At 43.8% G+C, this 20,007-nt stretch overlaps 1 protein-coding gene across 14 annotated transcripts in view; it reads left to right on the top strand.

The window, feature by feature from the left end:
• ITPR1 (inositol 1,4,5-trisphosphate receptor type 1) overlaps positions 1–20,007 on the top strand; it is a 353,358-nt gene that overhangs the window by 301,630 nt on the left and 31,721 nt on the right. For all 14 annotated transcript variants that reach the window (XM_074404869.1, XM_074404867.1, XM_039478545.2 and 11 more), the window contains 6 exons: positions 4,425–4,600; positions 10,052–10,216; positions 15,100–15,295; positions 17,332–17,424; positions 18,591–18,730; positions 19,202–19,367. In XM_074404869.1, the coding sequence (XP_074260970.1) occupies positions 4,425–4,600; positions 10,052–10,216; positions 15,100–15,295; positions 17,332–17,424; positions 18,591–18,730; positions 19,202–19,367 (936 nt within the window). The remainder of the gene's footprint in view (positions 1–4,424; positions 4,601–10,051; positions 10,217–15,099; positions 15,296–17,331; positions 17,425–18,590; positions 18,731–19,201; positions 19,368–20,007) is intronic.

Below are 20,007 nucleotides of genomic sequence, written 5' to 3'. Positions count from 1 at the left end.
GGAACCACCTTGTGTGAAAGATAATGGGATAAAGACCCCAAATATAAGACACAAAAACTACACAGGAGTAAGTTTTAGGCTTCACTGTTGAGCTTAATCATGCAGACATCAACTCAAGCAGACAAGTATGGGTAATGAGTCAGTTTAAGGATCAGTTTGAAAGCAATGACATGTTATATAATGCTTACATGCCTAAGTTACCCTTTTGAGGAGTTAGCTTTTCTGTTTGATCTTAAGATACATGGAAGACATCATTTGAATTTTTCCCTCCAAAAGTACCATGTAAACACAAATCCAGGGGGGATTTTTTTTTAATGTCATGTCAGAAAGCATGAATGCCCATGTCTCTGTTTTAAAAGATTTGACTAGAACCCAGGGCTGCAAAGTTTTCTCTTTGGGGATGTCCACCTTAGCCCAGCTGCCAGTCAGCAGAGGTGTGCATGGTGGAGGGCCAGTGAGGAGCTCAGCTGGCTGTGGCAGAAGGCCCAGGTCTCCTTTCACTTCAGAGAAGTTGTCATGCTCCTCACAGCAGATCATTCAGTCCTTACCTTGTCTGTGTTTTCATTTACTCTCCATTGCTTTAAAAATATTTCAAACAGATTTTATTATTCACCACATCCATTTCTTCACCAGTTATTTGTGGCAGCATTCAGGCCAGTTCTGGGGACAGGGAGTTGACAGCCCCCCACCCCCCGACACTTCAGTGACAAGCCTCCTGCAGTGGCATTCTTAGACTTAGTAATTCAAGAGATTTAACATCTCTCTCTGGCTCCTGCTGCCCATTTGCCAAGCCACTTCAGCAAGTCCTTGTTATCCTCTGTGTGAAGAGATGCTTACATGAAGCCCATGGTTGGCAAACTTTGATATGGCTTCAGAAAGTCCTGTAGAACACAAGGAAAAACAGTTGCCAAACTAGTCAGGATCTCCAGAGCATGTGTTTCTTGCCCATCCAAGCTTGAGATCCCGTGGATGTCATGACTGTTGAGGGCCCTTCCAACTCTAAAATGGTACATTCTGAATGAGCCATAAACTCAGGCTGGTCTGCAGGAGGCAAGGATGCCTGGGTTGGAATCTTGGGCTTTAGAACTTCATGCTGATGGACTAAATTGAAAGCATAAATAGAGCTCATAGGAGATTTGACCTGAGGTTGATCTGACCTAGGAAGCCTTTTCCATTATCCAGTGACTGACATTGCCTTAAATGCATCAACTTACTCTCAGAAGGATTTTTTTTTCCTTTTGTAAGATGAATTGAGGGCATTTTCTATACTGATGGCTTACCATCTGCAGGAGAAGGGTTGTATTAACCCTCCCTATAAACAAGATCTGGTTTGTTGACCTGAAAGTATTTCTTTGAGTTAATATTTGTTAGGATTTGTTGCATCCTGAAAACAGGATTTCAAAATGTCCCTCTTGAATGTATATAATAGCTCTATAATGCGTGCCGATGTGGTTCTGTGGCTTATAAGGTGTGTGACTGCCAAGAACCAGTGGCCTTAAAAGCTCCTTTTTAAAAGTATCATTCTGCCCTGCCCATTTGTTTTAGAACTGACAAGTTACAGTCTTTCAAAAGCATGCAGCTTTTGAAAACTTCAGATTGCTTACTGAATTTGTGAGCATGCCATGGTGGCTAAAGCAAATGGAATACTACTTTTTAAATGTTTTCATTACTGGAATTGTCAAATATACACACAAGTAGAAAGAACAATATAATGAGCTACCATGTACCTATCAGCCAGCTTTATTAGTTTTGCCTATCTTATTTCATACATCCCTGTACTATATTTTTTGAAACATTTAAAAGAAGTCTAGACATCTTGGATTTTTGGTCCATAAATATTTCAGTGTATATCTCTAACTTATAAGGATATTTTAAAATATGTATAATCACCATGCCATTATCATGTCTAACAAAACTCACAGCAAATCTTGTAATAGGCTGTCCAAATTCAGATTTCTCCAACTGTCTCAAAGATGTCTTTCTAGAGTTGGTTTTTTGGAATGTAGCACTGTATTTTTTAACACTGCTTTTATAGTGAGGAGACAGCATTTTTACATTGCCCTCTTCAGGATTTGGGACCAGTAGGTCACATTGATGATACTGAGATAATTTTAAAAGTCCATTTAAAATGGGATTAAGCACTTCAGAAAATGATAGGTAAGCCACAGACTAGGAGAAGGTAGTCACCAAAGTATATATCTGATAAAACGCTTTTGTCCAGAATATGTAAAGAACTCTTACAACTCAATAATAAAAAGACTATTCAGTTAAAACAGTGGGCAAAATATTTGATCAGACACTTCACAGAAGATATGTGAATGGCCAATAAACACATGAAATGATGTTCAGCATCACTAGTTATCAGGGAAATGTAAATTAAAACCATAACACCATACCACTGCAAACCTACCAGAATGACTAAATTAGAAAGATGGTTACTACCAAGTATTGATGATGCTGTGGATCAAATGGAACCATGATATTACTGCTGGTGGGAAGGCAGTGTGGTACATTCAACTTGGAAAACAGTATGGTATTGTCATTTAAAGGTAAACATATACTTAGAATCCAACATTCTACTTCTCTATGTTTGTCCAAGAGAAATGAAAACATACCTCCACTCCAGGATTTTTACCTGAATGTTTTTAGTCATACTATTTGCATTCATTCCAGACTGTAAACTCATTGATTGTTAGCTGGACAAATAAATTGTAATATATCCATATCATAATATACTCAGCAATAAAAAGTACAAAGTATCAGTACATACACGGTAACCTGGATGTATCTTAAAAACTTGCTAGGTGAAAGAGGTCAAGCACAAAAGACTTCCTACTGATAGGATTATTTTTCCATTTTTATGAAATCCTAGAAAGCTCAAAACTATAGGGACTGACATCACATCAGTGGTAGCTGGGGGTAAGGATGGGGAAAGGCATCACCTGCAAAGAAGTACAAGGAGACTTTTTAGAGGTATAAAAACGTCTGTATCTTGATTGTGGTGACAGTTACATGCAGTAGTTACATGACTACATAAACTGCCAAGATTCACCAAGTTTTACACTTAAAATGCATAGATTTTTAAAAAATATTGATAAGGACCATCAACTTCAGAGGCAAATGGTCAGCAGCCATTTGCTGCATCACTTTGGGCAGGAAATGTAACCTGAGACTCAGTTTCCTTTACAATAGTACCAAGCTCCTAGGGTGGTTGGGAGGACTCAGTAAATGATCATCAGCATTAAGGGCTTGACATGACATCTAACAACGGTTAAATGCTCGGAAAGAGGCACATGTGCCTCAGTGTGCACTTCCTGAATTTCCGAGAAGCCTCTGCTTCTTTGTCCCCATTCCTAATCAGATTTTCCTTTTGAAGGATTTCAAAAGGGAAGAGGTAGTGGCTGGGCTGGGGGAGCAGTTGTTAAAGTGAGGCTGAATCTCGGCAGGCGTGGACTCAGTGAACTAGGGCAGCCAGCAGCTGGTGGAAGGGCTGTGCCCTGCAAAGGTGTCTCCTCCCTGATGGTGGACAGTCCCAGCATCTCTGAAGAAGTGAAGCTCCTTTATATAAGTGGCCTTAATCATGTAGTGCTGCTTGTTTACATCTGAAGGAGACTCAAAATGTGACAGCATTTGAAATAGGGGTGTTTTTTTTTTAATGAGTGTTTTACAGAACTATATTTTTAGCTGTGTTGGCTCATGTTATATAACCAAGCCGTCTCGTGGGACACTCTAAATAGAACTTGCAGTAGCAAGGGATGACAAAAATTGGTATAAGCTCTTTGACTGCAGGGATAATCTAATTGTAGGATGATGCTCATGACACGGAAGTTGTCTTTCTCTTTTCCTTGGAGAAATCTGATTCAGGCAGGGGACCTGCAGTTTTCTTTTGCATACTGTTAATAGATATTAAGTTGAGGCTTCCAGGTTGCCTTCTCTGAGTGAAGTGTGACACATGCATGAGTTTTATTTCTCTAACAAGCTTTTCTTGAGTCCCTGCCAGGCACCAGGTACTTCCCTTGGGGGATGTGCGATCTGGTGAGAGAGAGACAAGTAAACTGACCATTAGGAAGTAGCATCCTGTAGGGATGACTGGAAGCCGGGAATGTGGGGAGGAGAGAACTCCTGACGTTTTTGTGGGGAGGAAGGGGATGGGGGAGGCTTCCTAGAACAAGTAATGCCAAAGCTAAGACCTGAGATAAACGAGAAGGGAAGAACTTCCCAGCAGAAGGAGTGTGTGTGAAGGCTTGGAGGTCAGAAAATACTGATGGGACTGCTTATGTATGGGGCAGAGAATCTGAGGTGAGTGCTGGGACTGGTAAGGCAAAAAAGTTATTGAAGAAACCGTAATGGTGCATGCTTTAGGTCTGTCCCCTGTACTCAGTGAATGCACAGATTTGTGACAGAACCCTGTTTTGTCCTCGCAGGAACCCTGGAGCCCCACTGGTCGGGACTCCTGTGGACAGCCATGCTCATCTCTCTGGCCATTGTCATTGCCCTCCCCAAGCCCCATGGCATCCGGGCTTTAATTGCCTCCACAATTCTACGATTGATATTTTCGGTCGGGTTACAACCCACATTGTTTCTTCTGGGCGCTTTCAATGTAAGTATGAATACTTTCCTTGCCACTGTTTTGTTTGCAAGTAAATAGGAATGCCTTGCATTCTGGTTTCTAGAATCTTGGCCTGTGCTTTCAGTTCATAAAAATATTGTTTGGGGAAACTGTTAAAATGGCAGAAGCAAGGGATGGCTGCAGGTAGATATCTCCCTCTTGACTGTCCCATGGTACAGTGAGCCTTGTAATGCATCCCCTGGGCACCAGCACTCTCACTTTTAGCGACTCTTCCTGTCAGGAGATAGGCAGGAAGAGTGGTAGCTCTTGGAGATTTAAGTTAGTTTTGCTAATCTAGTCAAAGGTTTGTTGGGATAGGAGATTTTAGACAATAAGTGAAATCACCAAATATTAATACAGTACCCGCTTCTGGCAAGGGCCACATAGAAAAGAGGAGAGAGGTAAGAGGGAATGGCCAAACACAGAGATGGGGCAGGTAGAAAAGGAAGAGGAGAAGCAGAGACAGTTCTTTAAAAGTCAGCGGTGACATTTAGAAATGCTGTTTCAGTACCATTGAAAGATAGAAGCCAATTCCATCTCTGGGAGAATTCTTAGGACAAACTGATATAAATCCATGCATTGGAGAGGTTTCCTGGTGAAGGGAAGGAGAAAATTTGGACATGTGAATCACTGGAGGATCTACAGATGCCTTCCAGGGTTTCTGTCCTGAACACAGAAGGAAGCCGAGGTCCTTGTGCAGAACTGGAAGTGATGTCGCAGAATAATATAGTAATTCAGTGCAACAGCAAATGTCCCAAAGTGAGTATTCAAATGGCACAGGCAGCAAGGACTTTAGAGGAGACGAGGTCACATCAAGCTGAAAAACTTACAGCGGGGAGGAGGCAGGATGGAAATTAGGGCCTAAGGATTAGAGGGACAGGCTCAGTGGCTCACGTCTGTAATCTCAGCACTTTGGGAGGCCAGGGTTAGCTGATCACTTGAGGTCAGGAGTTCGAGACCAGCCTGGCCAACATGGCAAAACCCTGTCTGTACAAAAAATACAAAAATTAGCTCGGTGTGGTGGCATGTGCCTTTAACCCCAGCTACTTGGGAAGCTGAGGCAGGAGAATCACTTGACCCTGGGAGGTGGAGTTTGCAGTGAGCTGAGATTGTGCCACTGCATTCCAGCCTGGGTGACAAAGGGAGACTCCATCTCAAAAATAAATAAATAAATAATGTTTTTTGTTTTTTTTTTTTTAAAAAAAAAAAAAAAAAAAAAGAATGGAGAGGATCTAGCCAGGAAGCACAGATTGAGAAGAGGTTTTGGTTTTGTGGGCCCCATAGTCCAGAGGAAAACAGTGGCAATGCCCAGGATATTATCAAGACAATAAAGAGTTTCACCTTGTCCATGGTTCAGTAGTGATCAGTAGGAACCAATCCTGTATGAGTCACTTGCAGCGTGGAATTTTAGGATAAAGCAACAGGACTTCATCCTCCAGGTCAGCATTCCCAGAGCATATTCCACGTTGATAAATGTAAGGTGAAAAAAGGGTCCCGTGGTCGAATCAACATGAAAAGTGCTGGGGTAAACACAATGAAGGGTTTCGTTACTTTAGGCTTCCCCTCAGACTTTAGTGTTCTAATTTGGATATGGATTAGGAACCTCCAAGGAAAATACCATATTTCTGTTTCCCAAACTTATTTTCCTGCAGGTTTTCATATCACTTGAGATTAGTGTTGTATAGAATGTATATTGAAAACTCTGTTCCCAGTAGTAGAAATTGCCTGGGGTGTTTTGAGCCAAGAAATGGGCTATATAAAGACGTATTCTTGAGAAAATGCATTCTGTATGGCATGTTATATGGATTGATTGCGAGGGACTAGAGGCAAGGAGGCTTTTTTGGGGCTGTTGCTGTGCTTTGATTAGGTTTGACAAGCCTGAGTCTTGGTCATAGTGTAGAAGAAAGAAGGAAGATAGGGACGTCAGAAATGGGAAGGAAATAGGCCAAGCACAGTGGCCCAAGCCTGTAATCCCAGCTGTTTGGGAGGCCAAGGTGGGCAAATCACTTAAGGCCAGGAGTTTGAGACCACCTTGGCTGGTATGCATGCAAAACCTGTCTCTACTAAAAATATACAAAAATTGGCCTGAAGCGGTAACATGTGCCTGTAATCCTAGCCACTCGAGAGGCTGCAGCACAAGAATCTCTTGAACCTGGGAGGAGGAGGTTGCAGTGAGCCAAGATGATGCCGCTGCACTCTAGCCTGGGTGACAGAGTGAGACTGTGTCAAAAAAAAAAAAAAAAAGAAAAAAGAAATGGGAAGGAAATAGTAACACATGGTGGGCACAGAGTCAGTGCCTTACCCCAGAAAGCAATGCGCTTGTATTAGTTTATTCTTGTATTGCTCTAAAGCAATGCCTGAGACTGGGTAATTGATTGGCCTGAGGTTTTGCCGCTGTACAGGAAGCATGGCAGCATCTGCTTCTGAGAGGCCTCAGGGAGCCGCCACTCATGGCGGAGTAAAAGCAGCAAAGTCGGAGCCGGCATCTTCACATGGCTGGAGCAGGAGGAAGCGGGGCGGGGGGGTGCCACACACTTTTAAACAACCAGATCTCTGTCTCTATACTGTACCCAGGCCGAGTGGCGCTAAACCATTTATGATCCAGTCACCTCCCACTGGGCCCCGCCTCCAACACTGGAGGTTACACTTTAGCAGGAGATTTGGAGGGACACAGAACCAAACCACGTCAGCACTCTGGGTCCTTTTTTCAGGCAAAGAGGGTATCACTGTCTTGACTGGGTGATGAAGGAGGCAAATATGGCTCCAAATTTTCAGTCACAGATGACTGAGAGAAGAAAAACGTGGGCATCTGAAATGAAGTCATGCAAAGCTCTGGTTTTCAGGGTGAAAACGCATTTAAATCGTTGACTTACTGGGCTTCAGGTGCAAAGATGCACTATTAACGTTAGCTGTGGCATTTGGAAATACATGACCAGAACTACAAGAGAGAATGTAAGGATTGCCTGCAGCGAGGGGAAACCATTTAAAAAGGAAATGCAAAAGAATTACATAAACAACTAGATCGAAAAAATGTTCAGTATTTCAGAGGCTGTCTTCTATGGGTTGCCTAGTTCTTTTTTCTCTGGCCTTCTCTGATAATCGTTCCACAGTTACCACTTCTTTTTTGTTTGTTCGTTCATTTTGAGAGAGAGTCTCACTCTGTCATCCAGGCTGGAGTGCGGTAGCATGATCTTGGCTCACTGCGACCTCTACCTCTTGGGTTCAAACGATTCTTCTGCCTCAGTCTCCCGAGTAGCTGGGAGTATAGGCGCATACCACTACACCCAGCTAATTTATGTCTTTTTAGTAGAGAGGGGGGTTTCACCGTATTGGCCAGGCTGGTGTCGAACTCCTAACCTTGTGATCCACCTGCCTGGGCCTCCCAAAGTGCTGGGATTACAGGTGTGAGCCGCTGTGCTGAGCCAGTTACCACTTCTTTAACACAAATCAGTTGGGGGAAAGACTCAACTGAGACACTTAATTACCATTTACAACAACATGAGCTGGGGTGGGAGGGGCAAACAGCTATAATAAATAATTATTTAGAAGGAATTTTAAAAGAAAAAAGCACGCACATGGAATGTATGGGAGAGGGAAAGTAGCTGTGGATGGAGACAGAGAAAGAATGTTGTTCTTAGAGCTGGAGAAGGGGAGGGCGGGTTCCTGAAAGCCCAGCCAGGAGAGTGGTGAGCAGGGTGGGGTGGGAGCCCTGTCGTGCTGCAGGGAGCTGGGAAGGATGCTAAGAGCAGACGGGAAGACTGCTGCGTGCGCAGAATCCTTGGAGACTTCGCATGAGCTGCCTCTGTAGAGAGGTGGGGACGGGAGCCAGATCTAAGACTAACAAGCGGAGTCCAGCCACAGGCTGAGACCACAAATAGCAGCTATTTCCTGGGGAAGCAGTGGAGAACACTAGGGCAGAAGTTAGAGGGGAGAATGGATTTGGGTGAAGTAGATCACCCCTGTGTTAAGATGGTAGGAGCAAGGGCATGTTTGAGGTCTGTAATGTATAATGTCATCCAGGGCACCATCTGCCCCTCCCTGAAACCACATCATCGTGGATCATCCAGAATCAGTGATACTTTCCCACCCTATGAAAGCCCCTCCACTAGCAAAGGTTAGAATTTTGGGGGAAAAAAAACTGGCAGATTGAATGCTTAGCCTGTCTGAGGAAGCTAGCGACCATCTGTGGGTGTCGGCTTCCTTGCTTATCTGATTGCTGAGAAGCTCACTTACACCGACCTACCAGATTAACTGGCAGAAGTTCCCCAGCACCTGTGGCCAGGGGAGCTGGAGTAGCAGAAGATGGTTTTACCAAGTGCATCCAGAGAGGTTCCTCTCCAGCCTCCTCCTGAGCCACGTTTTTCTGTCAACATACTGCTGGAAAGAGACTTCCAGCCATTGGGGTTTCTATCAAAGGTGGGACTATATTGCACAGTAGTTGCGTTAGGACTCCTCCAGTTACAGGTGTCAGAAAACCTCATCCATGCCAGCCTCAGCAAAGGAGAAAATGTACTGGCTCATTTTGACCAAGAAACCAAGAGCCTCGCTTCAGACACAGGTGATGATGGGGCTCAGACAGTGGCCGCAGGGCCCAGTTCCTCCTTGCCATCTTTTGGCTCTGTGTCCCCAGTATTGGTGGTGCCTTCAGTGTTGGTGGTGTGGCAGCTCCAGCGTTTACAGCTGCTCAGGTTCAAGGTCGGCGGGAAAGAACAAAATTATCTTTTGCAGCAATCCCAGAGAAGACCTCTGTGGACATCATTGGCTCCCTTTGGTCCTGCGTCTATCTCTAACCCGGTCATTGTACCCAGGGAGATGGCCAGGTTAGAGCCTCACCCACACCTCAAAGACTGCTACTCAGAGACAGATGGATCCCCAAAGGAAAATTAGAAGTTATTCCCAGAAGAGAGGGCAGGGGAATAGAACTCATCCTGAAATCCTTTTTTCTTCCCAAGAAAATTCTTGTTTTCCCTGTAACCTTAGGAGCAGTGAAAGGCGAGAACTGATCACTGCTCACTAAATTGCCACCTTACAGTGCCTAGAATGTAACATTCAGAAAAGGCTTTTGATCATGCTGATCACAGGGTTCGTGGATTGAGGTGACTTCTGTGTTTGACTAACGCATATAAGAATGTTAGAAATGATTCATATCTCATTTTGAAAATCATAATCTCAGTACGTGTTAATTTTGTTTTTGCCATAGAGAAATGCGACTTGATTACTGTTGCACAAGAAGTTATTTGACTACCATGTATTTTGTAATATGCCTGAAAAGCAAAGTAATGAAATGACTTAGATCTGCAAATGGTTCTTGGTGGGTTTGGTGGGCACCAGGTGGAAAGGAAGCATTTGTTTGAGCACGGTGACTGAAATACATTTGTGTGAGATGCTCTCTTTGCTCTTACACAGTCTGTGCCATCTGACTGGTCCTGTCATTGTTCTCAGGTATGCAATAAAATCATCTTTCTAATGAGCTTTGTGGGCAACTGTGGGACATTCACAAGAGGCTACCGAGCCATGGTTCTGGATGTTGAGTTCCTCTATCATTTGCTGTATCTGGTGATCTGTGCCATGGGGCTCTTTGTCCATGAATTCTTCTACAGTCTGCTGGTGAGTACCTGGTGTGGAAATATTTTGTATGTGGGGAACTAGGAAAGTATCCTACGTCCTGTCTCTCATCACAGACCCTTCCTTTTAATAGTGGTTGGTGTGCCTGGTCCACCAAGATGGAAGCTCCACAGTTTGCAGCCTTTGGGGGATCTCAGAGGAAAGCTACACAGGACTTAGGTCAGCCCAGGAATACAGGAGTTGCACAACTGCACTGTGTCCTGTGCACACCAGGCCTGTTGCTTCTCAGTAATGGAAAATGCCTGTAGTAGGTTCAGGAGATGTTTCCTCTCCACGCACCTTTGTTTTTCTTTACTTCATAGACTCAGCCAAGACTTATACCAAGAGGAGTGTTTTTGAGGCTCTCATCCAACAGTTCTCACGGAATCCATTTCTCTGAACACACGTAGTGACCATAAGAGTAGAAGCTAGTTTTGAAGCCCCACGATTCATGATAATGAGCTCAGTAGATTTATTGGTCCAGGAGACCGTTCTCAGTAAAAGTTATTTTGTTCCAATATGAGCCAAGTGCTTAATGTCTTGACAGTCTATAAAACAAGCTAGTTCTGTCACCTTTCTCCTGAATAGCTTTTTAAATTACAGATCAAATAACTTTCCTATAGTTAAAGGGAATCTAGACCTGTGGCATTGTAGATAAGAAACCATTTTCTTGTACCTACATAAAATGACAGAAAGCACAAAATTGACCTGTCTGCAAGCCACACCTAATGAGCCTAGAAATATTAAAACGTTTGTGAGGACAAAAACGATCAAGGCCTAAGGGCTGACTTGCAAAGAGGAACGGACTTGCAAAAGGTGGAGCGAGGGAAGTGCTTCAGGGAAGTGCTTAGAAAATCCCTCCAAAGCGCACGTGAGAGATATCCAGCCACAATCTAGTTTGATCCTATTGCATTTTCTAAAAGTGAACTGAGGTAGTACCATCATCAGAGCTGGGAGTTACTCTTACCTTTCTGCAATAGGTTAGAGATTTGAAAGCACAAATGCACCTGTGTGAGACACTCCCTTCACTTACCTGCTTTGCGCCTCAGTTTCCTCATCTGCAAAATGAGAACACTGTGTCTCTCTCAGAGGGCCGCCATAGGGATTACATGCAGCTGTTCAGGTCAGGGGCTTAGAATAGCACTGCCGAACGATTGTCAGCTATTATTGTCTTTGTCATTCTATATTCCTTCCCCCACCCAAAACACCATACAGAATCCACCGTTCAGATCACTAGGATTAGCTCATTCCATTAGGGGTGGATGTTGGCAGGCTAAAGGGAATGGATTACTTTCCCTCATCTAAAAATAGGTCTGGCTATATTTTGAGGTTTTAGGCAGAGAGGTCTCAGGATATACTTGTGATTGCCATTATGTGGCCTATTTTGGTCACTTTGTATCAGAAATCTTTAGAGACTTGTGTTTGCTTCTGAGACTTCTTGTCTCATGCCATCATGTCCCTGGACAACAAATCCTGTCCTTCCACAGCAGGGCAGCAGAGCTCAGTTGGTGGTCTCTCTCATCCCTGCCAAGGGGTCTCTCCCAAGAGACAGGAGATTCCCCTTTGGACACCACCACCTCGCACCTATAGACACTTTGACTTTTCCTCCAGTCTGCCTCTAGCTGGCTTTGCCTCTTTTCTGTTCCTGCGAGTCGTCGTCTTTTCATCACTTGCAATGCAGGCCAGGCCCAGTGCTTGATGCAGGGCACATAATAGTGAGCACATACTGCTCCTCACAGTCTGGAGCACGGCACAGCGACTGCCGTTTCATGAGTGCTCACCCTGCACACGCTCTCCTCTACACGCTCGTGCTACCACCTTTGAGGTAGATGGTATCTTCCAGTTACAGCTGAGGAGGCTGAGGCTGGGCGAGGTTAGGTAACTTGCTCAGAGTCACACTGCCAGTCACTGGCAGAGGCAGGAGAGCCACACAACTCTGTTGATTTCCAAGTCTACCCTGCCTTTTATTCAAGCACATGAAAAAGTCCCTGCATCAGTGAAACTGGCATTTCACGTTGCACTTTACATCTGTGCTTTCAAGGCTCTAACCTATCACAGAAAGATAAGAGTAACTCTCAGCTTCTGATGATGCTACCTCAGTTCACTTTTAGAAAATGCAATAGGTTCAAACTAGATTGTGGTTGGATGCCTCTCACGTGTTCTTCGGGAGGGATTTTCTAAGCCGTCTGGACCCTGACTTGTTTGTGGCTTCAACTGATATGTTCCTTTGGGTATCATCAAAGCAGTATTGGATGTGTCTGGTAAGAACCAGAAAACACGGACACTGTTCAAATTATTCCACTGATAAGGAAAGCCTGCAACCAAAAAAGGAAAAAAAAAAAAATTGGGCTGCCTGTAAAAGGAGAGAGACCTCAGCAGGGAAAACCCATGTGTTCCTGAGTTGGGAGAGCTCTCTTCCATGCCAGCAGGCCAGAAGGCAGAGAGGGTAATCTGGTGACCTAATTAAACTGCCGCCCACCCCACCCCCCACAAGACTGGTTGGACCTGGTCTTGAGCCTGCATTAAAGCTGTGTCCCTAGAAAAATATTAACACCTGGAGATGAAAATGTGCAAAGTTCATAAGCAGCAAGCAGTTAACAAAAGCAGAAATCCAGATGGTCAGTAAACATGGAAAAATGGTCATCCTTGCTGCTAAACAAAGACATGCTAATTAAAACAGCACAATCCGATTAATAAAGGTTAAAAAGTCTGATGGTGCCCAGTACTAGTGAGAGTGGGGTAAAACAGGCATGATTCTTTGCTAGTGGTAAATGTAAACTGGCCCAGCCTTTCTTGAAGGCAGTAGGCAACGTGTTTTCCTTATATCATTTGACCCAAATACTCCATTTCCAAAAATTTGCCAAAAAGTAATAGCTAGATGAGCCTGTATAGAGGCATGTATAGAAGTGCTTATCATAGCGTTATTCATTATAATTGGAAACATCTTGACTCTTTAAAAAAAAAACAACAACACATATTGATTATGTTAATCATGTTTTTCCCATATAGTGAAATACTGGGTGATCATTTTTGACAGAAGAATGTTCCTGATGGCTTGGTGAAAGGCTGTTTATGTGCCAGTATTATGGTCTAACATTTTTGTAAACAATATATGTCTATTCATGGCATCTTTTAAAGGCCGGGGGAATTAAGTCATTGAACGGACGTCTCTAGGGGGTGAACTATCAGTGACTTTTTCCCTTTGTGCTTTTCTTTTCCAAGTTTTCTCCATTGAACATGTATAATTTTCTAATTAGAAGAAAGCTTTTCTTTTATATGAATAGTACATATTGATTGTTTTAAAATCAGAAATTACAGATGCGGGAAAAGAACAAATCACTTGTCATTTCAATGATTTGGAGGCTCTGTAATCTCTACGGTCCTTAACCACAGGAAACAAGTATCATCTGTTTGTCCTCTGAAGTTGCTCTTACTTGCCACTTTATATTGAGCTGCTGGAAAATATTTAACCAACATGAACAGCAACACTTCGCCTTCTGTCGTCCTGTATTGACTAAACACGTCTTCCTTGCTTCCCTTTCAGTATCCTACTCCACCCAGTGCCCTTTACAGAACTAGTCTCAGAACACAGATTGGTGTTAAGGAGGCAGAAAAGCCAGTCAATGAGAGAATGACCCCAGATGTAAAATTCTAAATCGGAAGGGACTCAGAGATCAGCTATCTTAGTCCACTTGCTTTACAGACGAAGAAACAGATCCAGAGAGTTTAGATGGCTTGACCGACACCTTGCAACAAATTAAAAGCGGAGTCAGGATTCGACCCTGTCTCCTGACTCACCTCGTGGTGCAGTCGCACCCCAAAGCCACAGTGGAGACCAAAGCTTCCATCCAGGATTAGACAGCAGCCAAAGGCCATACTAAAAACTAGCCTCAGGTCTAAGAGTAACTTCAGAGCACTCTCTTCACACACTCCCCACCATTCCCCCAGCCAAGTGTCTGTGAATGTAGCTCTTGGAAAAGTAGCCATTATCCTCCCATACCTATATGTACCTACAGGGATATTCCATTCCTCAGGAAGCCAACTTCCTGCAAAGAGCAGGTCCTTAGCAGAGGGCAAGCCTGGATTGTGAACACCCCATGACCTGCAGGGGTCTTACCCTCACAAAGCGTGAGAGTAGTAAGGGTTTAGGCTTCCTTGGTTAGCACCAGTAATGTCCCTGCCATATACTAGCTATGTGACCCTGTCCCAGTCTCTTGACCAGGAAATGAGTGATAATTACTATTTATTGTACTTACTCAGCATGTGTGTGCCAGTGTGCTAGCCCTGTGGCTACGTGGTTTATTTATTCTTCATAATAACTCTACAGCCTCCAGTCTGCAAATGAGGAAATGGAGACTCAGAGGGGATGAGTAAAGTTTCTAGCCCAAGATCATATGGTGGACAGTAGCTGAGCTAAGACGTGAACCTACATCTAAGTCCAGAGTCCTTACCACTGACACTGACCTGTAGCATGTCTGACTTCCCACCAGACACAGCTGCAAGAGGGCAGGGACCAGGGTGGCTGGCTCTTCACAGAAGTTCAGTTCAGTACCTTCTAAATGAATGCACGCCAAGACCCTCATCACTTTCCTCTCTGAAACTCATTGGCACAAGCATGTATTTTCTCTATTTCCAGGCCCTCTAAATGGCTCTGGATCCTACGTGAAGTTGCTATTGTTTCCTGCTTCCCCCTTCTACATTTATTTTTCCTCATTTTTACCATCTCTGTTTCACTGTAAAGTCAGGCAAGATGTTCAGTGTTAGGATCATAATGTAATACTTTTGAGTTTTTAAGAAGGTGAACTCTCTATAAACCAAGTTTTCATTATGGAACAGTGATGTACATCTAACATCGACGCTTCTTAAAATTCTTTTTGTTTTCAAAGCTTTTTGATTTAGTGTACAGAGAAGAGACTTTACTTAATGTCATTAAAAGTGTCACTCGCAATGGACGGTCCATCATCCTGACAGCAGTTCTGGCTCTGATCCTCGTTTACCTGTTCTCAATAGTGGGCTATCTTTTCTTCAAGGATGACTTTATCTTGGAAGTAGACAGGCTGCCCAATGAAACAACTGTTCCAGGTGGGTTTGGGATCTTCTGATGATTTCAGTGTTAAAAGAATGTTTCCTGATTATAACTGAACTAAAGAAAATAATGACTTTAGTAATGTAGACATCTCCCCATTGCATTTCCCTAACACGTGGATTATGAATTTCAAATACAGGTCTTCATTCTCACTTTACTCAAAGGGCAATGTGGCATATCAAATGCTAAGAGTGAGTGACCAGATCTGACATTAATTTATTCACTAACATCATCTTTTAAACTAGTGCAACCTTTTTGTAAAGCAGTGACTATATATACTGAAAGGGTTGGAGTATGCATCCCTTTAACTTAATAAATTTACTTCTAGGAATCTATACTTAAAAGAAAAAAAGCCTGCTGACCGTGCATGTAGAAACAGACATATATGGGAGGACTTTTGCTGCAGTGTACAGTTGGAAGCAGTCTAAATATTCAGGAGTGTTTCATCACATCATGGTACATCCATGAAGTGGGGTGCCTTGCCTATAGGTACATCTTTATAACACTCCATGGAAAAATACCCACAAGATATAGCTGGAAGTGGCAGACGGATAGCTATAGTAGGATCACATGTATGTCTTTTTTTTTTTTTTTTTTTTTTTTAAGAGACGGAGTTTCGCTCTTGTTACCCAGGCTGGAGTGCAATGGCACGATCTCGGCTCACCGCAACCTCCGCCTCCTGGGTTCAGGCAATTCTCCTGCCTCAGCCTCCCGAGTAGCTGGGATTACAGGCACGCGCCACCATGCCCAGCTAATTTTTTCTATTTTTAGTAGAGACAGGGTTTCACCATGTTGACCAGGATGGTCTCGATCTCTTGACCTCGTGATCCACCCGCCTCGGCCTCCCAAAGTGCTGGGATTACAGGCTTGAGCCACCGCGCCCGGCCCTTTTTTTTTTTTTTTAAGAATGTCTTTTTTTTTTTTTTTTTTTTAAAGATAAGATCTCACTCTGTCTTTCAGACTGAAGTGCAGGGGTTTGATTTCAGCTCAACCTCCACCTCCCGGGCTCAAGCAGTCATCCCACCTCAGCCTCCCCAGTAGCTGGGACTGCAGGCACCTGCCACCACATGTGGCTTATTGCATTTTTTTGTAGAGATGGGTTCTTGCCATGTTGTCAAGGCTGGTCGTGAACTTCTGGGCTCAAGCGATCCCCCAGCTTTGGCTTCCCAGAGTGCTGGGATTACCGGTACCATGCCCAGTCTTGTATTTTCTTGAAAATTAAAAAGCTTATATACATGGATTAAAATACGGATGGATGGCTGTACCTCCAAACTGCTAGCAGTAGCTCTCTCTGGGGCTTTTTTTTTTTTTTTTTTTTAACTGTATGCAGGTTTTACAGTGAGCTCGTGTTATTTTTACACATAGCAAGAACAGAAGAGATTTCCAATTTTGAGGGTGAAAGACCATAATACTTCAGTGATACCCAAGTGCCCTTTTCTCTCAGTTAAAATAGTTGGCCCTACTTAGTGAAATATTACTGGTTTTTCATCAGGTAGCCAGGCAACCCTGAGTCTAAGGAACAGACTAGAATCGTTGTGGCTGACTGAGCCAGCCAGCCTTTGTGCTCTCCCTCCCAAATGCTGTGTTCTTGGCATGTATCACCGGCCTCCCAAGTTGACACTAAGTGACATTACTGCCCGCCATCTTAGAGTTGTGGACTAAACCAGCCTGGACCTTGGATTTCTGTTAATGCCTGCTGATGCTTCTCGTGTAGACTTGGTATAAATCTTGCTGGAGTCAGTACGTTCAGTAGTATCTGTCTAAGAGTTTCAGCTGTTTGTCTTTAAAGTTGGAGAGGTGCTATTTAAGTGCGATATTTCTAGTAAGCCTACAGGAATTGACATTTTTGGCTTGTTTCCCATCCAGATCACCAAAGGAAAGTGTAAATTGCATTTCTGCTTTGAATTTATATGCAAGATTCTAGGGTGTTATTTATGTAAAGAATTGTTTAATCAGCCGTGAATTGGGGACTTCAAACATTTTAACCATATGCTGCCAGATTGTTCATCATAAATTTCCTTCTCTCTCCCAGAAACCGGCGAGAGTTTGGCAAGCGAGTTCCTGTTCTCCGACGTGTGTAGGGTGGAGACTGGGGAGAACTGTTCCTCTCCTGCACCCAAAGAAGGTAGGACCTCCTAGCTGTAAGCCCCATGTTCATATCAGACTCCCCCAGAGGCTTAGCTGATGCAGGTGATGTTAGAAGCAGATCAGATTTACTGCTCAGGAGAAAGGCTATAGCCAAGGGGAAAGGCTGGGACAGAGGAGGGAGATGAAGGGCAAAGAAGGCTACACATCAAGAAAAGATCTGATGTGATTCAGCTGATTTATACTGAGTGCCCACTGCTTGCCAGGGACTATGGTGTCCTCTAAGAGACAGTAATGTAGAGAAGGATGTGGGCAAGCTAAATAGTGATTGCTAGAGAGTATGTCCAATGCTGGGAATAAGGATGGAGTACAGAGGATAGGCACTGGCCTACTACTGGGGTAAGCGTATCATCAAGGAGGCAATATCCAAACTATAACAGAAGACTATTGATATTCCAAGGAGAGGGAATAGTCCATCTAAAGTCTTAAAGAAGAAAAAACCAGCAAGTTTGGGGAGATAATGCTTATAAAGAAGGAGGTGAGTAGCAAGAAATGAAGCCACAGATAGATACAAAGGGCTAGATCATGAAGGGTCTTCTGTGTCAGACTTAGGAGGTTAAACTTCATCCAGAGGATGATCAGGGGTTGTTGAAAGATAAGTGATGAGATCTGTGTTTTAGCAAAACCCTTCTGCAGCTGGAGAAAGGAATGAGGCAGACAGCAAGCTTGGCTCTTACTGCGTAAAACAGTGAGAGTGAACAGCCTTTAATGTAAAGCAGTTTATCCAGAGCCCCTGCCGTGAAGTGTCCCTGGATTTAGTCCTCACATCATCCCCAGTGAGGAACCTGGGTCCTGTGGCATAACTCTCATCTGAGAGATGCTTGTGACTCAGAGTAGCGAAGCAACTCATCTGACGTGAAAAGACTGTTTGCAGCTGGGTCTGGGGTTTAAAACCTGGAAAGGACAGGGCATGTTTTAGATCCCACAGAGGGAGAGAAATACTCCCATAGCTAGAGAAATTAACATGGAAACAGAGTTGCCCAGACAGACAACTTTAGCTTTTGAAAGAAAGTACTTGGCTCTTGATTCCTTAATTTTATTCTTTCGTGTGCCTGGTGAGATGGCATTCAGGAAACAGGATTTCAAAATCCCGGTCTCTCCTTTCCCCTCACGTTTTCTGTCTGTTATTACTTGCTGTGTTCACAGAGCTGGTCCCTGCAGAAGAAACGGAAGAGGATAAAGAGCACACATGTGAGACACTGCTGATGTGCATTGTCACTGTACTGAGTCACGGGCTGCGGAGCGGGGGTGGAGTAGGAGATGTGCTCAGGAAGCCGTCCAAGGAGGTAAATTAATCCCGAGGGGAAGGAAGGGCAGAGGGGGCGGGTGGGGTGGGAGCACCATGCAGTGGTGTTGAGTGTAAACTGAAGATGCAGAGGAAGAGCTGGGAGTAGGGCTGAGTAGCTGCGGAACTAGCTTGTTAGGCTTCTTTCCTCCCTATCACGTGAGGAGGTGCCACAAAATCAGCTGCATAGAAAGGGGTAGCTTTCACTCTCCGTTGGGTAGACTTAGGGACTTTTCCCATCAGGATTAGGTCTGATCCACCTGAATGCACATCCAAGATCCCTCCGGGCCGTGTCACACAACAGTTAGAGAATTCACAACTGAGACAGGGAATATGAAAAGAGAGGCAGCTTTGAGTTTAAAAGTTTAACACCCAATTTAATTTCTGCCCAAGTAGATGAGGTCTCACTTGAGCTGGGCAGACCAAAGGGTTGTGAGGGCCTCAGACCCATTCAGACACCTCTCTTTTCCAGGAACCGCTGTTTGCTGCTAGAGTGATTTATGACCTCTTGTTCTTCTTCATGGTTATCATCATTGTTCTTAACCTGATTTTTGGGGTTATCATTGACACTTTTGCTGACCTGAGGAGTGAAAAGCAGAAAAAGGAAGAGATCTTAAAGACCACGTGCTTTATCTGTGGTGAGTGTTGCTGGCCAACTCCAGCAAGGCAGTGAAGGCCCAGGTGGCCGACACACGGGGAGACTGTGAGGGTGTGACAGATTGGGTGTGTGCCCAGTTATGCGGGAAGGGGCACTGGCCGCTTCCTTTTGACTCTCTAACCTCAGCAGTGAGTGAGGCTCTACTTGGCATTTAGTCTGCTGGGATGTATTTGTAGACCTGGGTTCTGACTGAGTTACTTTGTAACCATCATTTAGTCATTTAGCATCTCAAAACCTTTCCTCATCTGTAAAATGGGTACAATAACATGTCCTTCTCTGCATTATAGTGAGAATCAGTAAAGACACCTAGCTAGAACCTGGCACACTGTAGGCATGGGAGGAGAAGTAGTGAACTGCTACATAAAAGAGGTACATGGTCACCAAAGAAAAAATGTTCAATATAACTACAGGAAAATATTTGTAAATGTAAACTCATCACGGAGGAATCTGGGAGCTGAGTAATCATTTCAGGATTATTCATAATATGAGTACTAAATGTATAAATTTCCTAGTAGTATGTATGCTGAAAAAAAAATGAGCATTTTCCAATTAAAGACTTAAATTCTTTGCATTTTGCCCCCCTAAAACCTTTTTAGGCTCTTTGCATTGGCATAATTTCA

This window comes from Saimiri boliviensis, chromosome 8 (genome assembly GCF_048565385.1).
Source record: "Saimiri boliviensis isolate mSaiBol1 chromosome 8, mSaiBol1.pri, whole genome shotgun sequence".
NCBI classification, from domain to species: Eukaryota; Metazoa; Chordata; class Mammalia; order Primates; family Cebidae; genus Saimiri; species Saimiri boliviensis.
The sequence above is the reverse complement of the archived record's forward strand: the minus strand, read 5'-3'. Positions and strand labels throughout refer to the sequence as shown.